Raw genomic sequence first — 21,705 nt, forward strand, 5'->3', positions numbered from 1 at the left:
TCCTTTGCTATTACCATGCTTGCATTACACAACAGACACATGTGAGTGTCTCACCTCCGTGACAGGTTTAGGGACTTTTTGGAATTGGAGGTCCTGTTGTCTCAGTTCAGACTGAGTTAAGATTAAAGCATACTCTTCTGCTGATACTGTTGAAGATGAAGAAATTCTGTCTCTTTGCTGTGAAGGACCAGAAATCATCTCTCTGAAGCACAATCAGCCGACCCATACTGCAGTCTTAGGGAAGCCCAGGGTTCAGAGAATGGCACTCCTTTAATAAACTGGTTGTGAATGACGATGGTTGCCTCTGGTTGTGGATGACAATCACCAGAATTTGTCATCATACTAGTAGTGTAATCATTAAATTTTAATTTGTCTAGATATAATGTGTTCTCTTGTTCTATACGTCTATAGAACAAGCCTAGTGAGAAAGCTTTTCATAATGGTGTGCATATTTTTGTGAACATTTTCTAATTACATCTCCAATACTTGCTATAAAAGATACTTGGTTTCATAGGAATTGTTCACATGACAGAAACATATTTAGGGGAAGCTATTCTCCTTTTTTTTTTTGTAAAAACAAACTGTAAAAGCTACAGCATGCCTGCATTTAGCATTCAGACACCTTATAGGCATTTTAGAAATTTACTAACTTTTAACAAACACTAGCACGTGGGATTTCAATGTGCAGACACCAAGTGCTTGATTGTAATTAGGTGGGAGACTGGCAAATTGGTTTTGGGAAGGTAGTTAAGGGATAATTGTCTGTGTCTGGACAGGATTGTTCCTGGTTACAAACTATACTGTTGCCTTACAGCTGATGCAAGATTTTTTTTCACGTGGGACAATTATTATTTTTATTAATAGTGCTGTCTTGCCCTAAATATGCAAGGTGCCACACAGACATATATGAGAACAAGGTCTTTGTCCAAAGTGAACTCTAATCAACATGAACTGCAAAAAATACTGCTTATTATTAAAAAAGGTGAATTTTCCCAAGTGGCAAGTCTGGTTTACTAGTGGTTTGATTCTGGTGATCATGAATGTGTCACGTATATATTTATATATCCAATGCTATAAAGAAAAAAGTTTGTTTTGGTGTTGAAATGCCAAAGGCCTATCCACCATTACAGCATCTACTTGAAAAATATTGTCATTTTAGCACTGAAGAAGGCTAGGCATTAATTTTCTCACAAATTTTTGTTTTGGTTTTGTTTTTTGCCTTTCAGAGTGCAAATTCACCTGCGCCAGTGGTAAATGCTTGTATCTTGGTTCACTGATTTGTAACCAACAGAATGACTGTGGGGATAACAGTGATGAAGAGAACTGCCTGCTTGTAACAGAGCATCCACCTCCAGGCATCTTTAGCTGTGAGTATTGGCTCCTTGTGTGCATCCATGTGTGTACGCATGTCAAATATGCCTGTTTACCTCAGAAATCAGTCCTTTTGGAAGCTTGATCTGCAGTATGATATCAAGGGACTATGAGACAGAGAAAGTAAATGCTATTTTTCTCTGAACTAGCAGGGATTTGTGACACACTCTCCCTGGGATTCTAAACATGGAAATTTGTAGTTATTCCAAGGGAGCTTGTGCTGCGGACATTGCGGTTATAATCATATGGATCATATGTGCCCTCTGAGAAAGCGTAATTAAATATTTGTTTTCCAAGGTTCCTCAAAATATTCTATGCTCCGTCTGTGTAAGAGTCTTTATATGCTATTAAGACTATCAAGAAAATGATAGTTTTTCTGTTCATCATTCCTATTAGCTTTATTGGTGCTGAGATGAGCATCATTTGGTAGGTTACTGATCTTTGTAGGTATATATTTAAAATAGCTTTGGTCTATTTGGTCTATTCTTCAGTGCATTGATATTGCACACATAGTGCCAGAGTTTATCAGTAAAATTGCTTTCTTAGTGCTTTGCCCTCAGCCATGTACACTGAAATCAAACTTTGCTTTTGCTTTTGTTTCTTCTGCAATAATTTCTTTTTGAACCTCAGTTTGGCTTTCCAGAGGGGTGATAAATTTTCCAATAAGGTTTCTCATACACAGGTACAATAGAAGAATGTTATGTTACTTCTGCTTGCCATATGGTTTTGTTCTGCCCCTACTGACATCCCTCAGGATTCTCTTTCACTTCTTGTTGTGACTATGTCTTAGGGAATATCTGTTTTGTTATGTTGTTATTGGTAATAGCAATTATGAGCAGCATGTATCTGTAATTTTTGTAATTAATGCATGGGGCTATAAGCAGGACAGAAGATGAAGTCGAATGTTGGATATACACCTGTCCTCCTGTACACTCTAACCTCCAAGTGAACATGTTCCCAAATGCTATACTCTAAATCGTTTAAATCTTATACTCTGTGTTACTTTGGAACCTCTGCAGTGATTTCAGTGGATTTGAAAAAATTATGACCTATGTACTATTTTAGGCTATTCAATTTTATTTTTGTTTTAATTTGTTTTGTTTTGAATGGAACTCTCTCCCAAGTCTCAGGACAAGGCACAGGCTTCGGTGATGCATCCAAATCAAAATGTCATATTTGCCCATAACCTTGGTGTTTGAGTTGTAAAAAAGTTACCTTTTATTATTTATTTGCGTATTTATTCGTGCAAAACTTGTAAGCATATCTGTAAAGTTCAAATAGAGGAAATTTTTTTGACTGGGATATTGTACAGCTCTTCTCTTAAACCAAGCTAGCACAACTGATTGTCCAAAAGTCAGCCTCCTCCTCCAATCAGCCTTTTACAGCTGTGAGGGCTGTTACTACCCATCTATGGGTGTTAAAAACCCCTTAAAAAAGAAAAGAAAACCCCCCAAGTTCGATCATACAAATTATGTTTCCTTAAATCTGTTGGAGTTGTTCATTTTCTCTGACTGCTTCTAAAATATGGTATCCAATAGGTCCTACTACTTGAGATCTTCCAAGTACCAAGGGAAGAGGGGTAATTATGTAAACAATCTTATTAAGTCTTTCAAGAACTATATTTGCTAGTTTTGCAACAATATTGGAAATGAGGAGTTTGTAGAGGAAGTACTGGATGCATTGCTATGGGCATTCGGAAATGTTTAACTTTTTGTTCACCTTGTAACAGATAAAGCAGTTCATTGTTTGTTGCATTTGGGGATGTTGAGAGTGACTGTACTTTTTCATTGCAATAGGGACTGTGTTACAAATGCTGTTAAATAAAGGGACTTTGTTGTTAATTAAAAAAAAAAAAATCCCAGTGAAACTGGATCCTAATGGTGAAACAGAAAAAAAGAAGATCAAAGCCAGACAGAAAAAGGATACAGCCATAAACTGTGTTTAAATTATATTTACCATGTTCTGGCTATTAAACAGACTACTACGTGGTAGAAATCAGTGCCAGTTGGTAATAGGAAACAACATTATTATGGACACGTCAGTTGTGTTGGCTTATTCCAGCTTTATAAAAATGTTTTTAGAATACTTGCTGAAGTGAGGTCCCCAGGCCTTAGAGGGATGACACGTTGAATTAAGAAATGTGTGCATGCTTTTGCTCAATGATTTTAATGGGGATCCCTACCAGAGAACACGAGTGTGTATGCTCTTGAAATGTCCCAGCTGAGCAGGCTGCCTTTCAACACAGAAGTACATACATTCATTGCTCTCTAATAAGTAACAAGACAGTAATACAGCTCAATAAGGAGAAAATTCATATTTAAAAAAATAAATCGAGGAATATTAAACCATGTATTTCTTTCTGGTTAGTGTTACATATAAGCTCTGTCCATGCATCTTCTTGCTTGTGTGCAGTTCTTGAATGGGAAAGAAACAGTTGAAAGGAGCCACTTATTAGTTTGTGCTGGTTAACATCCAAGCAGGGTATTCTATTTCTCCCCGGGACTGCCCTTTACCTACAACACATCATCACTACAAGCAGTATGTAGTGCTTCCCCTCTGCTGTTTGTTCAAAGAACCCTTTGTCATGCTGTATTCAAACCTTCTATCCTCCTGTGATGGAAAAAATATTCATCTCATTTCAGAGTTAGACTGCCCCCAAACAATGTCTAAATAAATAAATTTTCATATGAAAGTTCTGCTTTAGTTAATTTAAGCAGGATGTGCCATGTTAGTGGTACCCCATATTTCCCAGCTGCTGAAGCATTTCTCATTTGCGTTCTTGCCAGCAGCCAAATCCAGAATGTCTTGTTGGAGCTTCTTGTTCAGTTTAGTTAAGTTGCATGGGGAATGGCATAGAAAGATTTTTTTTTTTTTTTTGTGGGTGATCTGCTCCCTGGATCTAGTGCTTATAGGAGATGCTGTCTTACTGTGTTAGAGGAGTTCACATCTCCCAGATCTGGTGTTCCTCCCTCCTTGCCATTCTTATATGGCTCCAGTGTGCTAACTGTTAATTTAGTCTTTTAAATCATAGAATGGTTGGGGTTGGGAGGGACCCTAAAGATCACCTAGTTCGAAGTCTCCTGCCATGGGCAGGGGCACCTTCTAATGGAATAGGTTGCTTTAAAGCCCCATCCGACCTGGCCTTGAACACTCCTAAGGATGCAGAACCCACAGTTTCTCTGGACAACTTTTTCCAGCGTCTTACTACTCTCACAGAAAAGGATTTCTTCCTGCCACCTAATCTAAAACCTATTCTCGTTCAGGCCATTTCATTCCCCCTTGTCCTATCACTACATGCCCTTGTAAAAAATGTTGCTACTGAACTCAATGTCTCACGTTTGCAAAGGAAATCAAAATGTGTATCTCTGAAGCCCTTTGGTTGTCTTAATTTTCCTTTGCTGACTTAGAGGTTGGGCTGCCTTATGCTGCTGTGTGGGCAATTCACTCTGTATAATAGCACAGAGAAACTGGAGGACAGCTGGGAAAATCCAAGGTGTGTTAGAGTCTGGTTTTAGATGACACAAGCTGCTGTCCAGCAAGTTCATCAAAATACATGCTAAGGCATTTAAGCTGAACATGTTAAGGTAACACCTTGCTTGGTTTACTCTGGGATGCAGGTTGGGTGACGCATGTTGAAGCACACCTCCCCTCCTGGGTGAGGACACTCAGTGCTACTGCATCTCTCTCTGCAGGTCACCATGTGCATAGCCCATGTCAGCTTTCAGTAGGGCTACTTGATTTTGTTTTCATCAGCTGTAAAGACTTATTGATTGAGATAATGGAGATGACTGTTCTTTTAAGACTACTTGGAGGTCAAGGGTGTATTTAACAGCACAAAGCCATGACAGGAAAAATGAGGCAAAGAGTAGGATTTTAAACATTGCAGACTTGGCCTTGGCAGCAGCTTGCCACTCCATGTGACCTGGAGAATTTGGACTCCAAAGAACTGAAACAATGTGCCTGCCTCTAGAAGGACACAGTTCATTTGTTTGAGCATTTCCCTTTGTTTCACAGCAAACCATCAGCCTGCCTTGTCCTGCTAAAAGTCAATTAGATTTTGAAATGGGAAGTGTAGTCTGTTGTCTGCAGACTGCAGTGTCCAAGTCATGTCTTATTGAGAAGGGTTGTGGTGGTGGAGATTTTAGGGTTTTTAATTGTTTGGTGGAAAATAGCACAGGTAGTTGGCTTTGCTGTGATCTGGATGCGTTCGTCAGCATATCAAACACAAATATTGACATGCTTGAGAATTTACAGAAGAATAAAATAAGTGAGAACAAATCCTTCTTGTCATGTGCAAATTATGTCTACATCAAATTTCAAGTTGTCAGCATTGATGGAGGTGATGTGTCATGGCTGTTTTGGCATAGAGGAGTTTGCTGTAGGAGTTCATTTTCCTCTGCAAGGTAAAAAAACCCAAACAAATCAAATATATAGCTCTCCCTTTCACCACCCCCACCTACTGCTGTCAGCTCTGAGCTTTGTAGGGATCTGCAGGGGGTTGGAGAATGATTCTGTTTTAAAAACAAAAAGCTCAATCAAAGGAAAATATTTTGTTTAAAGAGACCTTTGGCATCCCCCTCTGACTGTGACACCGAATTTGTGCAGATAAAAACAACCGCTTAGATTTACATTTTGATTGTGCTTCTGCTTTCATGTGTGCCGAGCTGTCCCACTTCAGGTGAAATTTATCCATTTCTTTAAATATTTAGCAGTCTAGCATTGATGTTAATGAAAGTCTGGCACTGCTATTTTGAGCATTGCAACAATGATAGTAATTTTCAGTGTCAGATTACTGCTTCTCGGAGGAAAAGGGAGATGGGAGGAGGGAAGAGCAGAGAAGAAAAAAAAAATTGTTTCGGCTCTAATAGAGTTTGTCATCAGCCTGGCTGTGCCAGACAGATGGATCATGAATACTGTCTAGACGCTCTCTGCCTGAGTGGAGCTGTGGTCTCTAAGGACAAGCAGTGAGACGCCGGCTTAAGTGACTGGGGAAAGTCAGGACGTGCTCCCCTCTCAGCAGATAGCGATCCGGGCTGATCCTGCCCGCCGGTGCTGCGAGCCGCTCGATACCGAGCTGAGCCCGAACTTGGCTATTATGGGGCTTTGGGGGGGAAAGGAGAGGGATGTTGTTACGACAGTATTGATTTCAGCTGCATCTGCCCAGGGACTGCGGGGTGATTTAGCTGGGAGTATGGATCTCGGGAGGGGGTGGATTGGGAGAGTCATCATCTGGCCGTAAAGCACGGGCTTAAAAAACCTACGCGGTCACCTGTATTTATCAATTGCTTTAGTCACAGTATACGCTGGAAAATGCTTACTTACTTGCTTATGTTTTCTTTCTTTGGCTACTTGTTCAGAAGGATTCATCTGTTTCCCTAGCCGGGGCTCCCTGTGTCCCCGGCTGTTCAGATGAGGTTTCGAGAGGCTGCCTTTGGAAAGGAGAAGCTGTGGTCACCAGGTGAGACCCACAGCCTAGGGCAGATCTTGTGCTATTTAGTGATCTCTCATGCTGTCACTTGTCCCTTCTCTGTCACCAAGCACAATTAACGATAAGAAAATTTCTAATGTAGATAGAGCGATAAATATTTTTTGACCAGCAGAGTTTTAACAAAAAACTCAATTTGATACATATGCTAACTTATTTAAAAAGCAGGAGGTTCTCTGGGCTTCGGATTACAGAATAAATCATAGCACTCTGGATTTTCGTTCTGTGTATATGTCACTAAATACTAGATAGATATTTTTATTTGGGAAATCCAGTTGGTTTTCAGCCTAGGTGCAGTCTTGTTCCTTGAAGTGCCATAATCGGGTTCTGTGCTTTGTTTTGAAATAATTTCATCCTTGCATATTTTTAAAGCACATTGTGGAATGTTTGCAATTAATGTGATCTTGAAAATTTGAAAAAGAGCAAAACATTAAAGTGACTTCTGTATGTTCTTTTCTTAAAATTTTGCATGTATTTTAAAAAATACTGTATTCCCTGGCTTTTAATAAATGAAATAGGGTCCTGGTCCCATGAATGCTGTAACAGAACTGCAGCGGAATTCAGTAATGCTACAGTTTACCTATTCTTCCTCTAAAACCTTACGGAATGAGTGACTTGGACAAGCCAGACACACACACACACACACACACACACGCACACGCATGTGGCCAATAACAACCGTGAAATGTGCTGGTACAAAATTAGGTATTTGCATCTGCTTTATGGACAGGGCTGAACTCGGCTCCTGGTAAGGAATTTCCATTTCACAAAGTTTCCAGCTGAACATTAATCATATATTTATGGTTACTGAAAGAAAGAAAAACTCTCATATGCTCTGCAGTACTGTGCAGATGAAAATATGGGAATCTCAGTAGCTCTGAAATGCTCTTTTGTTCATTCTCAAAGTATGTAAGTCAGTTGTATGACATTTAATCAAAATCTAGAAAAAATGTTCTTTAAAATTGTTTGTGTTTGCTCTGCATACACATTTGATTCGCTCTTCATACACATTTGATTCACTCTTCCTTCAATTCCTGTTAACTTTTAGGAAACTTCATCCAATAGCTTCATCCACTGTTACTGCTCAGTACAATCATGTTGAGTAATCCTTGTGATTTCTCCTGTCCCTTTTTGGCTACTGATTTCTTACAAATGCAAAAGGGAAATACAAGCTCTCAAAGTGTACTGTGTAATAAAATCTTCAAAGACTGATTTTTATGTATCTTAGAAAGTGATTAAGCTTCAGGTTGGAAATCTCATAGCTGTACTGCCAGGCATGATGGGACTTTGTATTTTACAGATACACTTGGCTCTTCAAGACACCAGAGCTCCTTCTGGACCCCTGTGTGTGGCTGGGAAATGACCTCCCACACACTCTGAGGGCATCCTTTTTACACACTGGTTCTCCACCAGAAGTGCATGGTAGCATAAACATTTCATCAATTCGGGTGTGAAACTCAAGTATGGAAACCACAATGCAGTCTCCTACCACAGGCAAGATCCTCCCCCTGGAAAGAGAATAAACTGAGAGACAATTATTTTCAGACATTATTTCATATGCACCTGGTAGATGCTTGAACACAACATCAGAAATCATATAGGATGGAACTGAGCAACTTTTGTTACTTTTATTTTCAGTCCACATTAGTAAGTATTGTCCCTTGCTGCCCTTCCTCGCTACATTTTCATTTGCAGGGGTCACACTGTACTGTGGACTAGACACTGCCTAGTTAGACCTCTGTAAGTTTTAGATCCAGTTCTGAAATCTTGCTGTGTGAATTTTACAGCCACTGCTTTTCCCATCATTCATTCACTCACTTCATGTTGGTTATTGCTGGTAAATACTCATTGGGAGGAGCACTGCATTTGTATTGTTTGCACTTGGCTACTACAAGCCTGGAGGAGCCATGGGGAACTATTTCTTCTATACAGCATTGGAAGCTGTTCAGGTGCTTAGGCAGTATGAAGATAACTCATATTTTCTTATAGTTAAAAGTGTTTTGTGAAGGTTTAATAAAAAATAATGTTAAAAAACATCCTCACAAGAAGGGAACATAAAGTCAGACCAGATCATCTTCCTTCTCTGCGGATGTTGCAGACTGATGTTTGATTGCTTTTTGTTCTGCAGATGTATATCTGACCATTTATGTCCAGAAACTCTTCATCTCCCTGATGAAATGAATCACCTTAATTTTTCTTAAGCAGGCTCATCTTTTACTTCTGCTATAAAGTAACAACTGAGATCAAGGTGAATTGGGAGTTTGCTTGTAAGTTCTGGTATGAATACATGCACACTGAAATACTTATGTCTGAAGTTTCTAGGTAGCATTCTGCTCATGCTCAAGGAAATCTGTGTTTTTCAGTGATCTTTCCAGTGTCCGTATTGTGAGTGAAATTATGTTTTTCCATGTCATGTAGCATTTAACCAAAGCATGTTGCTTTGGTCATTAGTGTGTAGCTATTTTTCTCAACTGGAAAGCCTGAGAAAACCTTATGGTCTCCATATTTTTGCAAGTGCTTGAAAGTGTCACAAGCCACTGTTGCCTTTTGTGGTTGCTCCCTCACTTGTTCCTGTGCAAGAGTTTGTGCAGGCACACAGGAGTTGGGTTGGAGACTGGTCTGGTTCTGATGAAGTCTGAGAAACTTTCACTTTGTTTTGGCCAGTATCATGTCCTTGATTCTGTTCTCAGATTCAACTGCACAAACTCTTGTGCCTGCACAAAAGCAGAAGGAGGTACAAGTGGCTGTGTTCAGTGGTGGCTTATCCTTGACTAGTTTAAGGTTTCTGTGCCTTAGTCCCTGCCCCTCTAAAGTACATGCTAATAGACTTTTCCCTGAATACAAAAGAGTTTGCAAGAGTTGCTTTCCCTTTTTCCATAATTCTGAAAATCTCATTATGTGTCGCTTTTTGTAACAGAAAAATGAAACAGAAGAGTGAAGCACCAGAATGGGTCTCTTGGGACGATCCATGGGCTTGGGCTCCCAATTTTGGACTGAATCCAGGCTAGTACAACGTAATATCCTGTTCTGATAACCAAGTCCAGCTTGGCTTAAATCATGGGGCTTTATTGGAATGATGTTAGCTAGTTAAATTACTACATAGGAGCAGGTCTCCTGGGTTCAAAGGCCCAGCTAGCTCACCGTCAAATCTAGTACTAGCCAGTTGCAGATGCTAAGTGAAAGGGTAAAAGCAAACTAGACAGTTCTGCTTTTCCCAGTAAACCTGATTCCTTGGAGGAATCCTGCACTGCTTTGCATGAAGAGCATGGAGTTTATGTCCTCTGGAGAGAATTTAGCATTTAGAAAGGGCAGGAATTGGGGTAAAGAGAAAACACCTCTTTTCTGAAGTGTGAGAATAAGCGAAGATCCACCAACCCTTCACTAACCAGTAGATGTGTGGGCACCCGTTGGCTTCTTCTATATGCAGCACATACTTTTCATGTTAAGGCATTCTGAATGTAGGACATGAGCTAGAAGGTGCTGAATTCATGTCAGCTGGAAAGACTATTTGCCTGGATCTTTTCACTTACTTTGTGAAGAACAGGGACTTTCAACTTCTCAAAGTTTACTGTTTTTTTCTGAGTGATGTTGTGCGTTTTTTATTCAGGATTTGTGGACTGTGTGACAGCTTTATATTTAATGGTGAACCAAGTTCATCTTGCAGGCTTAAATTTGTCTTGGCTGTTCAGGAAAACAAATGCACTCACAAAGCCTACTGCATGTAGAAAACACAGTTGTCACCTGTGACTGTGTAGCGCACAGGCATCAGATACTGTGGGAGTATGCGTGTTATCTTAGAGCAGACTTGTGCTTATTTTTATTTATATACATGCATGTTGTATGCAAACCTAAGCAGTGAATACAGACTGGTTAGAGTTAAGAAAAATACCAGCAACATATAAATATCTATACTCAGCTTCTATGAAAACACAAATTGGTATTTCTATCTCTGTTTAAAAACAACTGTTCTTTTAATTACAGGTTAAGGCTTAAAATCAAAACTAAAAAGAGAATGTCACGTTCTATTTAGACCGTAAATGAGACCGTGGAACCAATTTTTTATACTGAGTTACTGTTAGGAGCTAACAGAAAACAGATGAAGACAGTGAGCTATTAAATCAATTGTGTCCTGTGTGTGTTAGATGACTTTTTTAACTTAACAATGCAGTCTAAGGTGCTAGAGATGTATTGAACTCAGCATTGTCCAACCATACGTGATAAGATCACAGATCTACTTATCTTTCCAGCAGTATTGCTACACTGATAGTTCCTTCCTTCCTTCTCAGTTTTCTCCTTCTTCTTTTCTTCTGTTCAGTATCACTGTGTGATAGTTTCATGAAAGAAAGACACGTGAGGGATCTGGGGGGTGTAGAGATAATAGTGACGCATTACGTGAATACTGAGTCTGACACCTAGTAGCACCTTGATAGAAATAGAAAGCTGTGATCACAGTATTAAAATATGCTAACAAGCTGAAGGAGCTAATGGGCTTAATTTTTTACAGTGCAGATGTTCATCCAGCACTGGTGCTGAATGCAATAACAAACGTGTGGGGGATGATGGTGATATTATTGTGTTCTTGGCAGCACTGTCCTCCAAAACGATCTTCCTTTCTTTGATATTTTACTAAGAGTTAGAATATTCTTTTTTGTGATCTAAGATAACAGATGTATAAACAAATTGGTATGACTAAGGCTGATTGGACTAGGACCGTCTTTATTCACATAGGAGGTTCGTAAGAATTGGTGTACCCCTGTGTTTGATGATAGGGATTGGTGTTCCAGTTCATGGATAGTTCATGTTCCATATCTTCTACTAAATTTCAGATAGTTTTATTGCTGTTGGTTTCAAAACTGAGCTCATCTGGCCAGAATAAACCATTTGCTTTGAGAAACTGTAGAGCCACGGTCTGGTATAAAGCTCAACTCCCAGTCTTTCCCAGAGAAGAGTCAATAGTCTCCTGGAGAACAGTCACAGTGGCCTGTATTCCACTCCTGTGCCTCAGCCTCACCACCCAGCTCATGAGATTTCAAATGGTCATGCACTTCCTTTGTGTTCAGTGCTTTGCAGCTAACGAGAATGATACTGCTATCTTGTGGAACCTTACAGCTCTGTCAATAGGAAATGATCTTGACTTACTTCCAGCAGATTCAGATATTCCTGAAGAAATTACCTTTTGTACCAGTCAAAGATCTGCTGGATGTTGATGGGGATCATTATGTTTCAAATATTTCCTTTTTTTGTTTGTTTGTTTTTGTTTTTGTTTTGTTTTGTTTTGTGTTTTGTTTTTCCCTCTCCTAGCAAAGGTACTGGCTTGTTTAATTACCAGCAGAAAGGGTGCACGTGGCTTTTGTTTGTAATAAGATGCATCTCTCACTGTGAATACCTGTCACTTTTGATAGGCTATTACAATATAGGTGATCAGTTAACTGGCCCTGAGTATTCAGGGCTTGTGGTGCTCCTCCAGCAAATAAATTTGCTGCAGTATAGAACACAGGTTTCAAACCATGGAGACATGATTTTTGACAAGCTTTTGACAAGCATCTTAGATAATGTGCAAGGAAAATAAATTTCACTGATGTTAGAAAACTAAAGGAAGGACTAAAATTATATGAGGACTGGAAGACTTGTCAATTAGTGAATAGGTCTTGCCACCAGTTCCAAATTTGCTTGACATCTCTGCCACCAACTTCCTGTGCAATCTTGATGAAATAATTCTTTGTTTTCTTTCTGAATTTCCTTATTTTAAAAATGGAGATAATGATGTTCATCTACTTTGCAGAAGTAATAAAAGAAGATGAAATTTTTATGTGGTTGAAAAACATGAAAAGGGATGTTAAGCTGTAATAGTCTCACAAAATGGGTATTATGTACTGGAAAAAAGTGTAATTATAAGCTGACAAAGAGAATTGAAAAAAGAAAAAGTATGTGCTTTGTGTTGTGCATTAACATTGACACATACTGTCCATTGTTAATACATGTATATTTAATTTTTCACTTGTACAGCAACAAGGAAATGGATATGCTAGATCGTTTCTAAGTAGGTACATAAAAAGTGGGTACATAATTTGCATTAAAATGTGAGTAGAGACAAAAGAAGAGGAGAGAGTTTCATCAGTCAACTGTAATTCCACAATTGAAGCAGAATATCCTAAAACGTGGTAAATGTAATGCAGTGTAATGATGCTTGGTGGTGCGTTAGTGAAGTTTGAAAAAGAACTTTGGAAGGATTTAATCAAATGAGGTCAGCAGTCAACAGAATGATGGATGAAATTTCAATCTTGATTAATGCATGTGATTCATACTGAAGGGCGAAGTTCTAATACATTTTATTAGGTCCTAATTAATTGTGTAATTTAAGGAAAAGGACCACTAAAAAGCATCACTATGAAAGGCTGAATGAAGACCTCTTTAGAGAATATAGTTGTGGTCAGATAAAGTATTTTGAATCAATAAAAATAGAATGTGAAATGTTATGATGCTGCTACATAAATCAACATTTTACCTTTATTTAGAATGTTGTGTTGCTGCAGCAGAGAAACATACTGTGGATGTAGAAAACATAGAAAAAAAAAAACCAGAAAGAAGCTGTGAACAGACCTGGATGTGTATAGAGCCCAAATATTTTGGAATCGTTTGCTTTTGAGTATAGGTAAAGGGTGAGGAAATAAAGAGGTACACAGAACTATGTGTGTGAAACAGAGGTGACTCAGGCACTTGGTGTGTGTGGTAAGATTAGAAGATCATTCAGTACAATTCAAAGCTGATACAAAAGAAATTTTTTCACCCTTTCTGTCTTTAGGCTGTACACCTCATTACCACGCAATGCTTTTGAGGCCAGGATTTAGCAATACATAAAAGAAAGGAAGCCTCTCAACACTGAGTCCGCTTGTGTGTAATCTGTCCAGAGGGTTGTCGTTAAGAATTGTATAAGGCTAAAGTTTCAGGCATTCAGTTAATTTCTAGCTGTAAGATCATGTTGAGAGCTTGGGAGGACATTTTCTCATTCTTTTGGAGAACTGAACATCCTTATCCAGGAAGACTGCGTGTGGGTTCCCAAGTGTGGTGTGAAACTGAAGTCGATAGTAAGTGGCTTGTAATACTCCTCATGGCAGCTATGATCAAAATCCTTATGTGCAGTTTCTCTGACTTAAGTAATTACTGACATTGCATGTAACAAGCCTCTGTCATATCTTATAATGCAGAAATCTCGACTGTCTTGTGTACCTGTCTTTCATACAAGGTGGTTACCTGGTGAGGCTGGCACACTGAGTTACTCAACAAGTGAAAACTGTGGTATCTCTGCCAGCCTGTGCTGGATTCCCTATTGCGCACCATGCTATAGCCCTGGGAGGGGTGTTGAGCACGTCTCCAGCACAGGAGAGCACGCTGACAGGAAGAGTTTACTAGGAATTGCAAAGGAAGCTGGTTTAAACAAGCAAGGATTAGAATTAAATGTGTTGCAATATGCATTGGTATTTGATTCTTTGAAGTTTCCTACAGCCCTTCTGTCCATTCAGCTCATGCAGTTAATAAACCAGACCCTCAGAAATGTCTGCTCCTTAAACATGGTGTACTGAACTCCATATGTAAATACCCAACATTAGTGGACAGCACTTGTACGTCTTCTTGTGGGAGGTGATAACAGTTTCTTTGCCTATTGCAACACGAGCTCTCCATTAATTGGGACTTTCAGAGAGAAATGTGTGTAGGCTGTGAAGATGCAGAGTGATGAAGAAAGGTGGGAAACAGATGTGTGGTCATATATGCACCAGCCAGCTATTACTCAGACACCATCCGCCTGCTAATTAGTGCCTGCAATGTTGAATAACGTTGGTGTTTGTGTGATTGCTTGACTGCGGTCCTGCATCTGGTTTTCACACTTGTCTCAGTCTCTACACAGTACCATAAGTAACAGCCTTCAATTAAAATTGTTTTGAAAGTGATGGATCTAGAATTTCCTTGCTACGACAGATTAATTTCTTGGTGTAGATTGCTGTAAGTATAGGGCCATCAGCTTTCTGTACCCTTGAAGGGCCAGCATTTGGGTTAACACCGGGGAGGAAATCTGACTCATCCATTTTACTTCCTGTCATGCTAATGAACCCAGTGTGTGCCATCTCAACTTTAAAACACCCCCTTGGTGATTCTCACTGTACCCCTTTCAGTGATGAGTCAGCAAGGAGAAGCCAATTTCTGAGCTGCCATAGCTGGGGGAATAATGTCATAATATTACCTGTGTGACAAGCGGATCCTTAGGAAAACTATTCCAATTTATCTCAAGTTTGTATTTTGCTGTATTATCTCTAAGAATTTTCATGTAACATATTAGTATTTCCAGTTGCTATATGTCCTAAAAAACCCGTGCATGCATGCACACATATGAGCATATATTCTTAACAGACTTTTTTCTTTTGTGAAGTCCAGATCCGAGATACGTTTCAGTCCTGCACATCATTATAGGAACAGGCAGTAGCAGACAGCACAATTAGTGTTGCCACACTGGGGTTATAAATTATCTACTACTCTATGCTGTGCTGTATACCAGGTAAAAGGCACATCTGTAGATCAGAAAGAGCGACTCTGAATGTGATGCCAGAACATAAATGCAGAGATGATTTTTCTCTGATCTAGTTTCTGCATTTGTAAAATGTTTCTTACGCTTTCCTGGAACAACTTCCTTCTTTATCCATATGAAAAAGCCCATGAGTTAGAAGAGTGTTTCTAATCTTCCAAGTAACTGGGGAAATGATCCCTCTTCCTCCTCCCCCCCTTCTCCCCCTGCTTATCTTCCCTCCCCACAGAATGCTAGAACACTGTTTTTCCTCCCACAGTTGAAAGGTGTATTTTGCAGAATACAGATGAGATATCTGTTGGCTAGCAAAAAATAAAGCGAAACAAGAGACATGTCTTTCAAGTACAAATGGGACTTCAGAGATCTCTGTTGGAGAGCCTAATTTCTATGTGAGCACAACTGTTTCTCCATATTGCCTGGAACATTTCAGTTGCATACTTGGCCACACTTTCTAGTATGGATTCTATGAAAACATCATTTGTCATGATAATAATTGTGTATGAAAATGTTTATGCACAATAAAAATGGATTTCAGATACCTTTGAATTGCACCCACAGATACAAAATTTTGCAGTACTTTTCAATATACTGAGCTGGATTAAATGATAGTAGTAATAACAATAAATAGGATTCCTCTCTCCATTTTGCAGGGGTAACTGAACTTAGTGCTTTGAAGTGTATCAGTTAGTTTTGGTTTCTTAAAAATATTTCTAACTTTTGGCCTCTCTAGTGAAAAAGGTGAAGTATTATTTCAATATAAAAACCTTGCTTGTTTTCATTACACTGGTGGTCTCTGACTGAAAAAGAGCAATCACAGGCTTTATAGTGTATTTTTAACTAGGTGGATAACTGGTTATTATAGCAAATGTGTTGGGGTTTTTTTTCAGCTAAATAGAAAAATTACGTTAGTAAACTACAGACTGCATAGTCTTTTTATAGAAATTGTTTTCTTTAATTATGTCATATATAAGCCACAGTCAAAAGGTATATTTGTCCCTGATTTCAACAGCAGTTAAGTCATTTAAGTAGGCGCTAGACACACAAATGTGTTCTATATGTGACCATAGTAGCTATTTAAGCTGAGGATTTAAGCAGACAGAATGTAATTATCCCCATTGCAAGACTAATACACAAGGGAAAAATGCCATAGGATTTTGTAATAGCAACAAGTGGTCAAGACATTACATTTATGCTTTGCTAGTTTTACCAGCTGCGTCTCATTCCATTATTCAGACAGACAGACACACTCACACACCTCTCTTCTAATTAATTATAGTTGTCCACCAGTGGAGGGGGAAAAAAAAACAAATCCAGAGGTGATTTTCCTGAGAAAATCTCATTACAGAGTGCAGCTCCAAATGCTAGAAATCTGCAAATGAGAGATAGGTTTTTGAGGTTTAAAAATCTTTGCTCATCACATGAATCTGAAAAAGAAATGCAGTTATTGGTATTTTCTTAGTGATCTGCTTATCTCAGTTAAAACTAAAAGAAAATATCAGAAAAATACTTGGGTTTTCCTGCCTCATGTTGTGCATGAAGCTGCATCTGTCCATGACCCACAGTGACAAAACACAGTGAAGGCAGGGCACTGTGTGTTGGAAACCAGGGTTTAAAGTGCTGCCATCAAATAGACAAGCATAGGTGATGATACCACATCACTTACATTCCTAAACTGTTAATCTTTGATAAAACCCCTTCTATTTCACATGGCATAATATTTCCTTGCCAAAGGTGTCTTGCTCTCTGATGAAGTACAGTGTTTATAAAGGAGAGCTGGCTGATCACAAGCACTGGGAAAAAGAAATGAAAACAGCTACAATTACATGAGTGTTTGAAGAATGTAGAATAGTGTTTTGGGGTTTATTTCACATCTTTGGTAGAGGACTGGGGTTGAAGACGGTCTTTTAAAGGTTCTTGAATACAAATGAGAGCAAACATCTAATCCTTTCAGTTGCAGAGGTGTTTGTTTTCTACGTGACTGAATCATTTGCTCTCCTGCAGGCGTCAGCCCTGGTCTCTAAATCATACTGTTGGCCTTTGAATCTTGTCAATATTCTATTTTTTCAACAGGAATTAAAGCCCCATCTTGACTTTGTAAGCCTCCATTTGATTCCTTCACAGGCTAATTGCTGGCCTTTGGCAGTGTGTTGAAGTTAGGCATGGATAAAACATGCTTTATGGACATGAAGCCCTTACTGCAGTTTTGCACAGTATTTCCACTGCTCATGGGAGTAATTGTATTCTGACAGAGCTTTTAATTTGTTTCATTACATGTCTGTAGTGTACTTTGCCTGGAGGAGGTCCCTTAAAGGAGTTGAGACTTCTACAAAAGCCTACACTGACTTGTTTAAACAGTGACAAGCCTCAGAAAAAACACCTGGGCTTTCTAGGTGTGTCCATGAAGGATGGAGAAACAGGGACAATACTAGTCTGAGAGTGAACAGATTGGGTGAGATTTGGTAGAGAGACTGGAAGATGGATAACTTGTGGTAGGCAGAGTGAGGCTGCCTGACGAGTCAGTAGGTGGGAAGAAAGCAGGAGGTGTGGCAGGTTGTGGGAAGAAAAAGCTGCTGGAGTTCCCAAAGACATCGCCCTGCCTTGCGTAGCTGTTGCCATCCGAAACTCGCTGCGTGCACGTGTGTGCCGGCTGCCCTTCCTGCTGCCTTGTCCTGAAGTCAGTTTATTGTAACTCCCTGGGCTTTTGCTTCCTGCTGTTTCTGCAGGGATCCTAGCAGGCAGCTCTGGGGCTCCTGCTCCTGGGTTTGAAGTCAGCCACTCTGCATGAGCATCTTGGTAGTGAGGATGCTGCTGCAGGTGGAGTGCCGCAAATCCTCGTTTATTCATATACAGGGCATTTGGAACTCCTAATTGTACTGTCGGTGGTTCACGAAGAAAACACGAAGCAATAATCCATCATTTTAAACACCCTGTAAAAGCAATTGGGAAATTAAGTGCTACACGATTAGGGTCCTAATTGATCATATATAGTGTCTTAGCTCAGGCTAGTGAAAATAGACTGTGTTCTTTCTTATGTGGCATCATTTCTTTCACTCCTAAATTAGGCAGTGATTAAAAAGATCTGTATCTGAAGTTGTCTGGGGCCCTTTGATAGGGCCGGATGGGAAGAACCTTGCATTGAAAGAAACTTTGGTGATTTAGCTCTGCTGGATATCTAATGATTCATCCTGTCTGTTAATTTCATAAGTACTAAATGAAGTAACCATGCTTAAATATAAAAAAGAAAAGAAAAAAAATGTTTGTGTGTTGAATTTCTTTCAGACCTATGGATGACTAGCAGATTAAATATCAGGGACCTGGCAGTGTGTGCATGGCTCTGGTTCAGCTGCAGCTCCTTTGACTAAGCTGATGGGCCTAAGGACTAGGAAAAAGACAAGTTAGATATTGCCACCACTGGTGGAGAGGAGGGTTAAATAGCATGAATGTGAAGGAAACTGTGTTTTAATAGTATTTGTGTTCGTAGTGTAAATTCCTTCATGTCTTCAGTTACTTCAGCAAATACAGTACAGGGGCTTCCTACTTTTTCATTTTAATTTCAAAAGAAGCTGAGAACTAGACACACAGAACACATCCAGGGAGGCCTTTTTAATATGGACATACAGAGTAGCAAAATTGGGACCTGGTGTCATAAAGGGGGCCCTTTTAAAGCACTGCTTGGTGTAGTTAATCCATGTCACAGCAAATCTATATATTGGGTGAGCCTCAGCAAATTCTGGGTTGGGAGAAAAGGGTGTGAGGACTTGCTGATTGTAGGACAGTGATTCTCTTAGTGAACAGATGCACTGCCAACGAACTGATGCTGAAAACAAACGTAGAAAACGTGGAAGGTGATATGGAGTATGCTGGTACCGGTTGTGAGGGCTTGAATTTGTGCTTGTAGGTAAAAGTACTAAACTTAAGTAAAATGCTTCCTTTCACTGATTCACACCTACATTTTCAGCTGCCCATTGCTGAGGAAAGAGGTGAAAGGAGCTCAAGAAATATATCTTCGTCTCCCTTTGATTCAGTTGATGCTGGGCATAGAACTAGCCAGTGATCTCCCCTCCTTCTTGCATCCTGCCATCCTTTGATGTTTTGCCTTATAAAAAACTTTTTGCCAAATCAATCCAACTCCTTCTGGTCAAACTGTGGGTGTTACAGTGTCCACTGACAGCTTTGAGCTTCCCGGCTTTCATTCAGGCACTTGGAAAGGGACAATGAGGCAGCAAGGAAAATAAAAGGAGTCATTTAGACTTCAGTTTCAGATGAAAGGATCAAGTTTGGTGACATACTCCAGTCGAACAGTATTGCTTTTGTTCTTTGGGGCAAAATATATAAGAATGCAGTGAACAAAGAAGTATTAATACTGTATCTGCTGAATTGTAATCCTGTTCTGTGTTGTACACCAGGTTTTTGAACCATGTGAATTTGAATGAAAAAAATTAACTGGAAGTTTGGCTCCCTTCTCCATTCTCCTTTCTCTCTTCCCTTTCCACTCTCCTGTTCTTTAAAATCATCCCACATGACTGCTGTAGGAGGAGGTTTCAGGAACCTGTTCAGGGTCAAAGTCTGGATTTCATAGACCCATGTCTGGTCACAGGATTGCTTTGCATGAATTTGCCGCTGTGTAATGAGCAGTTCCAGCTTTAAAAGATTTATATCTTATTTATAAATATATTTATGTTATTTAAACTTTTTTGTATTATTTCCTTAGTAAAGAGACAACCTCCACAGTGTGTTGGAAGGGACTGCAATGTCCAGTGTTTACTGAAAGGCTCTATAGAGCTAGAATCTGCTGAAAAAGTACCCAGTTCATCACAAAGAGCTATTTTCTGGAAGCTTAAGAATATATTTTTTGCAACGATCATTTGGGTCTGTATTAACTTGAGCTGAGTTGTATATGTTTTTTCAACAAAACATAATGTAAACTTTGTACATTCCCAGTGATAAGTCAGATGTTACAGCAAACTCAAGGAGAGATTTGAAATCTGGGAAATGAAACTCCACTGAAGCTTGGTGTGTTGTTAAAGGTCTTCTCAGAAACAGGCTTCATTCAGCATGTTTAGTTAAATTCTCAAAGATGGCACTTATTCCTAGAAATAAATATTAACTAAACTGCTAAGTTGAAAAGGGCATGACAAGAAAAGAGTAATAAAAAAAATGTAGAGCATGTCAGATGAAGTTCATTTACACAAAAGGACAACACAATAAAGACAAACTAAATACTACTATAATCAAACTAATAAACTAATTTTAATTAAAATTAAGTGTGATTGGATTTAGGTCCTCCTCACTGCTCATGGAGATGTAGGTTCCTGCTCTGTACATCATGCCTCCATCAGAGTGTTCCTGTTTGGTAGTTTTAGCCATTCAGTCCAGAAAAAAAACCAACCTGGAAATTGGCTTCTTTGAATACTTCTTAATGTTTTTCAATAAAATGAGAAATGAGCACAGCTGATTTCTTCTTCTTTTTTTTTTTTTTTTTTTTTTTTTTTTTTTTTTTTTTTTTTAACCTTCTTGGAAAACTCCATTGGATCTGTGTTGTTTAGATTTCCTTTATCTCTCTAGCTCTCCTCCTTCAGCTGATTACAAGGAGATATGGCATGGTATTTTTTGCTACGTTGACTTAGCACAGACTAGTTTTGCTGCCTGAGAAAAGCGTAATCTTTCACTACTTGCTGGTGTAGCTGTACTTCAGTATTTACGGGGAAAAAAAATGCTTTTGGAACAAAGAATGATTATAATGAAACTCATCTTCTCCCAAAGAGCCTTCCATGTGAAGTGCCCCACAATTCTTGTTGGCTTGTCTTGGGTCCTCGTTTTTTATTGCTTTGTTGAGTCCTCAGGTTCAGACTTTTTGTTCTAATTCTCTATTGTTTTTAAAAAAATAATATTCTGATCAGGTAAACATTTGTTAAAAGAAAATGTGGCCTATGATATAAACTTGCAAAATAGGTTGTTTTTAAGTCTGTATGTATTCTGAGGTAAACAGGAAGACTAAAATTTTTTGTTTAGGATTTCAAAGCCTGTATTGACATAAAAATACCCAAATTACCTAAAATGGTAAATTGTGATATGTTCATCACATAGCAGCGAAAATGTTTTCATGTTGGAGGTGTGATTATGATCTATAGAGTGAGTGCAACAGTGCTAGTTGGGATGTAAAGTTCTTTTCTGGAAATAGAAATGTGTCCAGTCACATGATGCCACTGCACCCCTCATTTTCATTGGGTCATGCATGTGTTCCAACTATTTTCAGAAGCACTGAGTATCTTCA

The 21,705-nt window shown here is 39.1% G+C and overlaps 1 protein-coding gene across 4 annotated transcripts in view; it reads left to right on the plus strand.

The window, feature by feature from the left end:
- The window catches only part of LDLRAD4 (low density lipoprotein receptor class A domain containing 4), a 283,546-nt gene that overhangs the window by 134,007 nt on the left and 127,834 nt on the right, over positions 1-21,705 (plus strand). For all 4 annotated transcript variants that reach the window (XM_066183939.1, XM_066183930.1, XM_066183948.1 and 1 more), the window contains one exon: positions 1,227-1,367. In XM_066183939.1, the coding sequence (XP_066040036.1) occupies positions 1,227-1,367 (141 nt within the window). The remainder of the gene's footprint in view (positions 1-1,226; positions 1,368-21,705) is intronic.

Source organism: Chamaea fasciata, unplaced genomic scaffold (genome assembly GCF_029207755.1).
Source record: "Chamaea fasciata isolate MVZ Bird 193981 ecotype frontalis unplaced genomic scaffold, bChaFas1.0.hap1 SCAF_1, whole genome shotgun sequence".
NCBI classification, from domain to species: Eukaryota; Metazoa; Chordata; class Aves; order Passeriformes; family Sylviidae; genus Chamaea; species Chamaea fasciata.